This window comes from Petaurus breviceps, unplaced genomic scaffold (genome assembly GCF_028583685.1).
Source record: "Petaurus breviceps papuanus isolate PSGF00001 unplaced genomic scaffold, PetGlider_PUasm1.0 688, whole genome shotgun sequence".
Lineage (NCBI taxonomy): Eukaryota > Metazoa > Chordata > Mammalia > Diprotodontia > Petauridae > Petaurus > Petaurus breviceps.
Window position 1 is genome coordinate 5614839 of NW_027186457.1, and position 12221 is coordinate 5627059.

The 12221-nt window shown below is 41.7% G+C and overlaps 1 protein-coding gene across 1 annotated transcript; it reads left to right on the forward strand.

The window, feature by feature from the left end:
• The first annotated feature begins 3666 nt into the window (after window positions 1-3666).
• MRPL44 (mitochondrial ribosomal protein L44) lies at window positions 3667-12221 on the forward strand. Its single transcript, XM_069104536.1, has 4 exons — window positions 3667-3915; window positions 6057-6525; window positions 9257-9435; window positions 10996-12221. The coding sequence occupies exons 1-4, from the start codon at window positions 3734-3736 to the stop codon at window positions 11162-11164; spliced, it is 999 nt and encodes a 332-aa protein (XP_068960637.1). The 5' UTR covers window positions 3667-3733; the 3' UTR covers window positions 11165-12221.

The following is a 12221-nucleotide window of genomic DNA, read 5'->3' on the forward strand; positions in this document are numbered from 1 at the left end:
TTACTTCATAAGCATGACATAGAGGAAAGAGCACAAGACTCGGAGTCACAAATTGTGAGTTCAAATCTTGACTCTGCTTCTTTTCACTTGTGTAACTTTGGGCAAGTCTTTCAAATTCTTTGGTCTTCAATTGTCTCATTTATAAAAATGATCTAAGGACCCCTTCTAGAGCTATTATCTTTTTTAAAAATCAAAACCCATCTTCATCATCACCCATTCTATCCTCCTTTGGTCTAATTCCTTCTTAGCCAAGGTTAACTCCTCTACACGTGCCCTCAATTCCACCTCCTCCTGTGGGAGCCTGTTCCATTGATCTCTCTACAATATTCAGTCTCTACTAAGTCTTTTCTACTGCCTATAAATGGGTTCAGATCACACCAACCCTCAGGATCATAGGATCTTAGCTCTTAGCTCTAGGAAGGGACCTTGGAAGCCAAGACATCCAACCACACATTATAGAAATGAGAAAATGGAAGCACAGAGAGGACTTGCCCAAGCTGATCATTGGAGATCCTTTGACTTTAGAGCCAGTTTTCTTTCTACTATACTCTAAGGCTTCCTGAAAAACACAAAACACTTTCACTTCACCATAAATTCTTTTGCTGGAAATCCTTAAAAGAATAGTCTACACACTCCAAATCGCTTCCAAATCACTCACTTCTGAAATCCTTATAATCTGACTTCTGATCCTATAATTTTACTAGAATTGCTCCATTGGAGCTAACCATCAGTTTCTTAACTGCTAAGCCTTATGGCTTTTTTTTATTCCTGATTTTATTTTACCTGTTGGCAACTTTTCCTGGATTTCCTCCAACCTGTCTGACTGTTTAGGCTACTTTGCTGAATCATCATCCATACCCCACCCCCTAAATATAGGCATCCCCCAAGACTCTGCCCTGGCTCTTCTCTCCTTTCCCCCTTGAAAACATCCACTCCAAAGATTCAGTTATTATCTGAAGATGACTGCCAAATTATGTATTCCTAAAGTTTCTTCTGAATATTAGTCCTTCATCTCTAACTTCTTCAGAGACATCTCAACCCATACATCCTGTTAGCATCTCAAGGTCAGAATATCCAAAATTAAAATCCTTTTCCCCCCTAAATTTTCCTCTCCCAAAGAAACTTCTCTATTTCCATGGAAAGCACTGTCATCTGCCTAGTGACTCAGATTCATACACTTTTAGCCACCCTGGACTCTTCCCTCTCCCTCCCCCATTCTCATTCAATCATTTTCCAAATCTTCTTAATTCTATCTCCACAACATATGGCAACCACCCTATCTCAATCCCATATCATTTTTCACCAGTATTTGTAAAAAGCACTTAATTAGTCTCCTTACTTCCAATCTCTTCCTTCTCCAATCTATTTTCTACACAGCTACCCAAATACTTTTACTAAAGCACATGCCACCCCTCAGCTCAAAAACTTTTAGTGACTCCCTAGCTAGCACTCCTTAGCTCGGATTAGTTAGTGGAACAGTGAAATGAATGCTGTCTCTGAAGTCTGAGAGCTGTGGTCTGAAACCCAGTTTATCTACTTCTCCTTGCTTATCTTGGCCAAGCCACTTAAGCTGAGTTTGTGTGTCTTTAAAATAAAAGAATTGGATCCAATGTCTTGTGGCTCTTTTGGTTCTAAATCAATGATCCTTCACAGTCTTTCTTTTACAGCCAAACTAAAGCTGACTTTTCAGGGGCCAAACAGCAGGTGGCTGTTCCCTGAACATCACAATTCATCTCTTACCTCACTAGCATTTCATGAACCCATCCTTCATGTTTGGAACACTCTCCCTTCTCATCCTTGTCACAATCCTTATCTCCTTTCTTCAAGCTTCCTTCATGGGCTTTGCACTGTGTAGTACCCACTTGTTAAATTATCTGGGTACATTTTGTGTTTATAGGCAACTAGGTGGCACAGTGAATAGAACGCTGGATTGGGAGTCAGGAAGATCCCAGATACTTAGGGGGTATATAACTCTAGTCAAGTCATTTCACCTCTCCCAGCCTCAGTGTCCTCATCTGTAAATTGGGGATAACAGCACCTACATCACAGGGTAGTTGTAAGGATCAGATGAAATAAAATGTCAAGCACTCTGCAAAGCTTAAAGAGCTATTAGTACTATCATCATCACCATTATTATTCTTATGTAAGTTTCTTTAGTACAGAAATAGTTTTGTTTTTGTGTCTTTGTATCTCCAGAACCTTAGACATAAAAGATGTTTCATAAATATCCAGACAAATTAAATTTCTCCTCAGATCTCTGTAGATTTTTCAAAAGGGCACAGCCAATAAAGGTTACTAATATTTAATATGCATCCAAGCCAAAACATTATTTGTTAGTTCACATATCCTACTTATCCTCTGTTTTTGACAGGATGAAATGATCCTCCTAGTAAATTTCAGGAGTCACTGTGATGTTGGCTGGCACTAAGGATAGGACAAAGGTTGCCAAGGGAGGTTCCCAGGAGTCTCCTTTCCAACCCAGAGCACTGGCTGTAGGAGCAGCTGATCCTATGTGTTACTATGCTGTCACCAAGGGTGACACCAGCTATTTGAAAGGAGAAATAGAATCTCTTGGCCGCTTTTCTGCTATTGGTGGCTGTTTACATGCCCTGAAGTCAGGACAGGATTCAAACACCAACAATCAAAAGATTTCCTTCTTCATTTGTCTCCAATACCGAAATTAATAACAACGGTAATTAAAGAACAGTCACTAATTCAAACAAGTGAAAGACTGGAAAGGCAGCATGGTTCAGTGGACTGGGCAGTGTGTTCAAATGTACCTTCAGAGTCTTATTAATGGAGTAAATTACTTAACTGCTCTGTGCCTCAGTTTCCATATATGTAAAATAAGGTGGTGGGCTATCTAGACTTTAAGGTCCCTTTTAGCACTAAATCTATGATACTAGGCAAACCCCTCAACAAAAACAGAGAAGCTAGGAACGGACAGCAAGCGTTTATTTAGCACCTAGGATGCAGGGCAGATTTTAGCAAAAAAGTTTTTTGTTTGTTTCTTCTTTTTCGTGGTTCATTCTATTGGTTAAAATTCTTCTTTACAACCTGACTACTGTTTAATGTGAAGGTATATGTAGAACCTATATCGGATTGCATGCCATCTTGAGGGGGGAGGGGGGAGGAGGAGGAGGAGAAAATTTGGAACTCAAAAACTTGTGGAATTTAATGTTGTAAACTAAAAATAAATAATTTTTTTTAAAAAGCAAAAGTATTTCTACACGTTAAATTGGAAATACTTCATTAGTTGCCATGGGTACCCATTGTCAGTTCCTGTTCCCTAACTGGTCATCTGTGATGCTCTAGCACTGGGACAGGAGCCCCCAGACTTGGGGAGCTCTGAAGCATCCCGTGAAACATCCAGCAGAGGGAGGAAAGGAGGGAGAGCCGTAGAAGGAAAGTCAGGCCCCGCCCACGAGAGGCTGTCCCGCCTTCTCCACGCCCCCAAGGAGCTAGGCCCGCAGACTCAGCTCCGCCCCTGGATCTTTGCCCGTTCCCGCCCCTCCCCCCCCCCCTTTCCCGAGCTTGGCCCCACCTCCAAGGCCTTGTCCCGCCTCCAAGGATTCTTTAGCCTCTCCCCCCGCTTGGCCCCACCTCTGCGGCTTCCTTTGCGGAGGCTCCGCCCCCAGCTCAGGAGGCAGGGAGCGGTGTCAACGTTACACCGTCCCGACCCGCTTCCTTCCTTCCTTCCTTCGTTCCCTCCTTCCGCCCGCGCTGGTGCACCATGGCGTCTGGACTGGTGCGACTGCTTGTCCGGGGGCCCTACGGCCTCCTTCGGGCCTCAGCCGCCCCGCATCCCGTCCAGCCGAGCCGGGGCATCAAGGGCGGGATCCGCGCCGCGCTCCGCTTCCAGAAGGAGTTGGAGCGGCGGCGGCTGCTCAGGTGTCCTCCGCCTCCCGTGCGCCGGTAGGTTCGGGCCCCGGCTGTGACCGGTGCGCATGCGTGGGGCTGGAGCCCGGGGGGGGGGGGAAGGGTAACGGGAAGAAAGACCCCCCGATTCTCCCCGCCCGCTCCTCGCCTCAACCTGGCTGAGGAGCTCTGGGCGTCGGTCTCGGACCCGTCACTTCCCCTAGCCAAATGGAAGGTCATTAGAGGTCATCCAGGCCGGGCCGTTCCTTTGACAGATGAGGAAACTGAGGCCTGGAGAGGAGCAGGGACTTGACTAACAAGGGAACAAGCCTTTATTAAGCGCGCACTGTGGCCCAGACCCTTTACAATATTCACTTGATTCTCACAACAACCCTGGGAAGTAGGGGCTATTGTGATCCCCATTTTACAGTTGAGGAAACTGAGGCAGGCAGAGGTTAAGTGGCATTCCCAGGGTCGCGTAACTAGTCAGGGTCTGAGACTGGACTTGAACTCAAGTCTTCTTGACTCCAGCCCCAGGGAGGTGGGTCCTGCCACTGACGTCACACAGGAAGTTAGTTAAAGTCTGATATTTCTTAGATTGGAAGCTCCCTGGGGGCGGGGACTGCGTTTGCCTCTTTTTGTGTCCCCATCGCTTGGCACTTAATTGGTGCTTAATAAATGTTTATTGATTCATTGAGCTGGTATTGGAGTTCAGGACCTCTGACTCCAAATCCCCTGCTTATTTCTGCAAATCACTCTCTAATCCCGTTATGTAGTAAAACTGAAATAAAGTAAAATGTTGACTAGAAAGCGTATTCTTCCCCAGCTAAGGCTAGAAACAGCCTTTTTTTTTTTTGGCCAAATAGTCATTAGTAATAAAAACCTTGTGATCTCTGAGGTCAGTCAGTCAATATGCATTTATTAAGCACTTTTTAGTTACTATCTGTGTGACCCTGGACAAGTCACTTAGCCACTCCATGTTTGCCTCAGTTTCTTCAACTGTAAAATGAGGTTAGTAATAGTACCTACCTGGCAGGGTTGCTGTGAAGGTCAAATGAGATAATATTTATAAAAAGCATCTAGCCTGGAGCCTAGCATATCCTGTCCCTTTTATGTGCCAGGCACCATTTTAAGCGCTGGGGATGCAAAGGGAAGAACTCAGTCTCTGCCCTCAAGCAGCTCACAGACAAATGGGGAGAACAGTGATCTCCTAGGGCATCACTAGGAGTTGGAGGAAAGTGCGCCTCTGCAGGTGGGATTTGAGATGTGTCTGGGGAAGATGGGAAGTGAGGATGGCGAGCATTCAGACATGGGGGTACAGAGGTGTGAGTGTCACATGTGGATGGGATATCACATCATATCTGAGGAGTATTGAGTAGTCAAGTGTAGAGAGATACAACAGTGAGGTGGAGGGCAGTAAGTTGTAAGACCAGAAAGGTAGGAAAGTGCTAGACTACAAAGGACTTTAAATACTAAAGAATTTTATTACTAGGGATCTGAAAAAGGGTATGGGGATGAGGGGAATTAGAATGACATTCATTTTTTAACCCAGTGTTCTTTGATTCTGAGTGCCCAGAGTGATTGAACCTGACTAAAGTCATTGGGATATACTGTTTTCTTTCTGTTTCTGTAGTTGTTACCTCCATAACTTGTGCCTTCTGGGCCTTTGAATCCCTCTCTAGGAGCCCTGAGGGCTAGGTGATGTGGCTTGTTTGAAGAAGATCGTAGAAACCTGGGAAGGACCATAGGTCATTTAGTCTAACCCTCTCATTTAATAGGTAAAGGTAACTGACCCAGAGGGGTTATATGATATGACTGTCACCATGCCAGGTGAGCTAGAAAAAGCCATTGTGGAGGGGGGAAAATACCGTATTTTGAAAACTTCATGGATTAGGGGAGATGGAGATTCTTGGTAAAATCTATAGCTTCTGAGTTAATATACTTTTACCTTGAAAAGTTGCCAGATTATAGCAACTTTTCAAAAAATTAATCTAAGCCATCTAAATTCCAAAAAAATTATTAAGTTTTGACTTAAGTTTTGAAAATCAGTATCTAAAAGGGATGGCCATTTTCCTAGTTGTTTCTTGTCATTTGAGAAGGAATGACATTTCTCAAAAGGAAAATTATTCTTTCAAGATAAAATGTGTAGTTTTGCATTTTCAGTGTTTTATTTTGTTTGTTCTTTTTTTCATTTTCAGTTCAGAAAAGCCCAACTGGGACTATCATGCAGAAATCCAGGCATTTTGTCATCGACTACATGAAGACTTTTCTCTAGAGCTTCTGAAAACTGCTTTTGTTAACAGATGTTACATTGAAAGTGAGGAAGCCAGACGACAGAAACTGGGAGTAGACAAAGAGGCTGTAGCTCTCAACCTCAGAGATAATCAAGAGCTCTCAGAACAAGGGAGAGCCTTTTCACAGACATGTCTCACACAGCTCCTTGGAGATGCATACCCAAGCCTGCCCTCAGAAGGAGTACAAGCCATTGTGGATTTTCTTACCAGTGAAGACATTGTGTGTCACGTAGCCAGACACTTGGCTGTAGAGCAGTTAACACTAAGTGCAGAATTTCCAGTCCCCCAGCCGGTGCTCCAGCGGACTTTCTTTGCAGTAATAGGAGCGTTGCTGCAAAGCAGTGGGCAATTGAAGACATCACTTTTCATCAGGGTATGTAATTATTAATTACTCATGCTTTTGAGGTTGAGTTTATTTGAACAGCTACACTTTGAAATCACAGTCTTTATTCCTTGTTATTTGTGAAGATAACTTGGATGATTTAAAAAGACTGCTCCCAAGACTGGGTACGGACAACAAAAAATTCAACAGCAGTGGAATAGTTTTGTGTTTTTTTTGTTTCTGTTAAAATGTTAAGATTATGAGCAGTCCTACAACTAGCTCCCTTTAGAACCATCTGCCCAAGTCTACACCACTTCTCATTCAATTTGATAAACATTAGGTGCCTGCCATGTGGAAGAAATTGTGGGGGTGGTGGGGATGTTGATTAATTTCAGTCGTGTCCAACTCTTCATGACCCCATTGGGATTTTCTTGTCAGAGATACTGAGTGGTTTGCCATTTCCTTCTCCAAATCATTTTACAGATGAGGAAACTGAGGCAAACAGGGTTAAATGACTTGCTCAGGGTAACACAGGTAGTAAGTGTTCAAGGACAGATTGGAACTTAGGAAGATGAGTCTTCCTGACTCAAGGCCCAGCACTCTATCCACAGTTCCACCTAACTCCCTCCTCCCCTCCCCCCCCCAATTGTACATTATACTCAGTATCAATTTATGAAGATTACCAACCTCTTGTCATTGACCCTCTAATTCAAGTAATATTTGATTAAAATAAACCACACAACACAACTACAGTTGGGTTCATAGAGTCTTTGGAGATAAAGCTTTAATGGAATTTGACTGTTTGCTTAATGTTGCTAAAATGTGGTTTATTTTATTTAGATAATAAATTATTACAAATATTTACACATAATAATAAATGGCATTTATATAGCAGATGACACCCTGATGTGTCTGTCTAGCCCTGGCATCTCCTGAACTATAGCACTGTCTATTAGATAGTTCAAGCAGCATGGTCTATAGGTACCTCAACACAGGCCTAAAATGGAACTCATCCTCTTTTCCCCTAAACCAGGGGTGGGAAGCCTATGGCCTCAAGTCCACGTGAAGTGTGGATTCAAAGGACTGCACTTGAGGACCTATAGGGCCGCATGTGGCCCCGAGGCCACAGGTTCTCCATCTCTGCAAACCCTCTTCTGAACTTCCCTGTGTCTCTTAAGTGTATCACCAGACTTCCAGTAGTGTAAGTTCACAACCTTGGTGTCATGCTCCATTCCCTAGTTTCTGTCACTACATACACTCGTTTATTTGTTAAGTCTCGTTGATTCTCCATCCTCATTCGCATCTCCCACAGCCATGTGCTTCCATCCCCTCACAGTCACCCCCAGTTCATATCCTCTTCACTTCTCCCCTGGACCATCGCAGGACTTGCATAATTGACCTCCCTACCTCAGACCTAGTACTGCATCTAGTACCTGTGCCTGGTACACAGTAGACAGGCACTTAATAAATGCTTCTTGATTATTCTAAAGTTTGCAGAGCACTTTGTTAATTTATAGTATTTGAACTTGCAAGAATCCTGGGAGGTTGTAGGTATTAAAGATCTTTTATATACCCATTTTAGAAGTGAGGAAACTGAGGTTTAAGGAATTTTGATCATGCTAACAATGCTGACTTGAATCTAGGTGTTTTTTGTCCAGTTCAAACACTTTGTTCACTGTACTGCTGTGGTCTCATCTCCACCGTCTTGTCATATATGTGTGTTTATTTAAAGAGCATGTTTAGTTGAATAAATTGCTTTAACTATTAAGTCAGTGTTTTGCTAGTTACAGTAGAGGTCATGGGTGTTAGTATGTTCCGTTTTCATTTAAATAGACAGTAGAAGAATGATCATTGGCATTTTTCTTGGATTGTTTATCCCTGTTTCTCATCTTTGTGAAGCTTCAAAATATAGTTACTTATCATATCTATTGTAAGGTGATTATTTTGGGGGTTAGCTACCTTGACCACCCTTAAAATGTTCCCCTTCACCAAAAGCTTGTGAAACTCCCCTTTGCAAACAGATACTTCATAGGTGAAGAAAATAATTAGATAATGAATAAATCTGCAACTCCCTAAAACATTTGCCACATATCAGTAAAGCTTACTAACTTGTAACCTCAGGAATATTTTAGCACCTTTCTGTAATGTGAGTCAGATCTGAACAAGGGACAGCGCAAGTTGGACTTGATGTCCAGAAATCTGGGTTTGAGGCTGATCTCTGGTGCTTTTTGTGTGACACAGAGGAGTCACCCAACCTATGTAGGCTTTGCCTTTCTCATTTGTAAGTGGAAACACCTACCTTACAGGGTATGGTTGTAACAATCAAACAAAGAAGGGCTGCTAGGTGGTGCAATGAATATAGCACTGGCCCTGGAATCAGGAGGACCTGAGTTGAAATGCAGCCTCAGACACTTAAAACTTACTAGCCATATGACCTGGGGCAAGTCACCTAACCTCAATTGCCCTGCCTTCTCCCCTCCAAAAAGCAAAAAACAAAAACAAAGATAATGTACATAAATTTTCAAAGTGCTATGTAAATGCTATTATTAAGTTGAACTCAAAACTATTCACATTTTTCTTTGCACTGAAGTTTTATAAGTCGTATGACTTGAAATAGGCTGTCATTTGGGAATTGGAATTCCTTTTGTTCTGCGGGAACTTTGTTTTTAAAGCAGTATGATCTGGATCATGCAGGAGAAACTACACAGGGTAGAATTGTTAGAATTGTTGATGGCTTTCATTTCCGTCTACCTAATATCTGTAATGTTATCTTTATCTACAGGACTTCTTAATTACACAGATGACTGGAAAAGAACTTTTTGAGATGTGGAAGGTTATCAATCCCATGGGACTACTAGTGGATGAGTTGATGAAAAGGAATATTTCTGCTCCCGAACCCAGAATTACTAGGCAGGCTGGAAGCAGCACTGTGTTGCCACTGTATTTTGTTGGCTTATACTGGTCAGTAAAGTTTGCATTATATTTTATAGTATTGTTTGCAAATTTTAACAAAATTATATTGAAATGTATTGTGATTATTCCAGAGAAAGATGGCTTCTTAGACCTTTCTTTCTTGGAGCTATTACTTGGTGATCTGCATGACACCTACCTTGAGAAACATGACCTATGTGATCTTACTGATAGCCTTTTTAGTTGTATTACTGACTGCTGAGTTCTGTGAAGTACCTGCTCACTGAGGGGGTTCTCCATAAAATCTCCGGGTCTGAGATACCTTTGCTGCATTACTTGACCCTGCCCTGCTCTTGGTACTTAGCTATTGTAACCAACAGGGCCCTGGGTTCCAACAGCCAAGGGACTCTTAGCAGGGGAGGCTCTGTTCAGCTGCAGAAAGGAGAGCTACTGTCAGCATTCAATTCAAATTTGGGAAGCTTTTGGTTTTTTTTACTTAAAAAAAAATCAACTTAAGGGCGGCTAGGTGGCACAGTGAACAGAGCACCGGCCCTGGAGTTGGGAGGACCTGAGTTCAAATTCGGCCTCAGACACTTAACACAAAAACTAGCCATGTGACCTTGGTCAAGTCACTGAAACTGAATTGCCTTCCAAAAAGCAAAAAAAAAAAAATCAACTTGTACACTAAGAGAATGTTCACAGTTTTTTCAAAAGACGTAATCCATATTTTTAACACTTTAAATACATTGTTAATCTGCTACAGTCTCACTCTCTCAATTATGATACAGAAATTTCCTTGTAGGTTCTCAAAAACTGTTGACAAATAGCAAGTCTTTTGGGTCCTACCAAGCCATAAAGGCTTCAGTTATGGCCTGGAAGTGGACTGTGCTTGTTGTCCAAGCTTAGCCAAGTTACAAGAGGCTTACCATGCTTTTCAGCTAGAATTCTAGAAAACCAGGGTGAGCTGAGGCAAACAAGGTTAAGTGACTTACCCAGAGTCACACAGCTAGTAAGTGTCTGAGGTCAGATTTGAACTCAGGAAGATGAGTTTTCCAGACTTCAGGCTTGCCACTCTATTCTTTGCAACACCTAGCTGCCCAAAAATCTTTACTAAAAAAGAAAAAAATCAGTGTCACCTTCAGTGCAGGTTTTCTTTATCTCTCTGTCTCTCTCTCTCTCTTTTGCTTTTTGGAGGGGGAAGGCAGGGCATTTGGGGTTAAGTGACTTGCCCAAGGTCACACGCTAGTTTTGTGTTAAGTGTCTGAGGCTGGATTTGAACTCAGGTCCTCCTGACTCCAGGACTGGTGCTCTATTCACTGTGCCACCTAGCTGCCCCTTTCTTTTATCTTTTTTTGATCATGGACCCCATTTACAGTTTGGTAAAGCCTGTGGACTCCTCAGAATAATGTTTTTAAATACATAGATTATGGAGAAAACCAGTCAATTGTATTGAAAAACAGTTACCAAACTAGTAAAACAAGCTTATGGACTCCTAGTTAAGATCCCTAGTTCTAATGAATGTTATCTCCAGATGGCATTCAGAAGGCCTGTCTAATGCCTGAATATAGTAAGACTGAACACTGATATTTAATGGTTGTTTTTACTTTCTAGTGAAAAGAAACTGATTGCGGAAGGACCTGGTGAGACGGTTCTAGTTGCAGAAGAAGAAGCTGCTCGGGTAGCCCTAAGGAAACTTTATGGATTGGCTGAGAATAGGCGGCCTTGGGACTATTCCAAACCCAAGGAAAAATTAGCAGAGAAAGTTACTGCCTCAAGTTAATTGGCCAAAGCATGTTAGCACTTGAATTCACCAAAGGAGCAGAAAAATGAGACACAGACTTCAAAGTGACTTTGAGAACATGACAGTTCCCAGATTGCTCAGAGACATCTTCTTCCTCCCTCAGGGGCTTGTCACATTACAAGAGAGTCAGTTACTGTTCACAAATGGTTACTGTGAAATCCTTTCAAGTTTGTTAAGTCTTATTTGTTGACCTCTTTAGAAGAAATTGCTCTTAAAGTTTTGAATTTATCACTGTGTGATTTGTAGAATTGTATGCTTTTTTCATTTAATTTTTCCCTTCTAACTTTGAAGTATTATGACCTAAAGAAAATGTTTTTTAGTTCAAGTCCTAATAATACCAGTTTTTAAAAAATCTGAATTTTATTTTCCAAAGTGTTACTTACTAATTTAATTTGAAGGGCGGCCAGGTGGTACAGCGAACAGGGCACCGGCCCTGGAGTCAGGAGGACCTCAGTTCAAATCCGGCCTCAGACACTTAACACTTACTAGCCATGTGACCTTGGACAAGTCACTTAACCCCAATTGCCCTGCCCTCCCCCCTCCAAAAAATAAATAAATAATTCATTTTGAAGCGTGTTGTTAACAGGTTGGCTAACTGGGCTTACTTAATACAACTAAACAGTATGGTACAACCTTTGTCATCACTGAAAAGGCAAAAGCCAAATTGTGACAATTATACAGTAAGGATTAATGACTTAAAATTTTATGAGCTATTAAGTCAGTAAACTATTTAGAATTCTGACTTTTTTAAAAAATCTCTCTAAGAACATAAACTTTAAGACCACTTTGCAGATTGTAAATAATAGTTAATTCAATGCATTTAGAATTAGGATAATTTTTTTACTATAAATACTAACCTTTTTGTTTCTATAATTTTTGGAGAAAACTTTCCCTCTGTTGTCCTTTTAGGGCAGTTTTATCAGAAACATCCATCTTGCTATTTGGGAAAAAATCAGTTCCATATATGTCCTTACTTTGAAACAAAGTGGTTTATAAACTTTTAAAGTAAAGTTCTTCAAAGTTCTTTGTAAAGGGA

Excerpts from the sequence above, each read along its gene's own strand:
- MRPL44 (XM_069104536.1), top strand. The coding sequence starts at position 3,734 with ATGGCGTCTGGACTGGTGCGACTGCTTGTCCGGGGGCCCTACGGCCTC. Across the intron at positions 3,916-6,056 it reads CCTCCGCCTCCCGTGCGCCG|TTCAGAAAAGCCCAACTGGG; the intron begins GTAGGTTCGGGC and ends TTTCATTTTCAG. Across the intron at positions 9,436-10,995 it reads TATTTTGTTGGCTTATACTG|TGAAAAGAAACTGATTGCGG; the intron begins GTCAGTAAAGTT and ends TTTACTTTCTAG.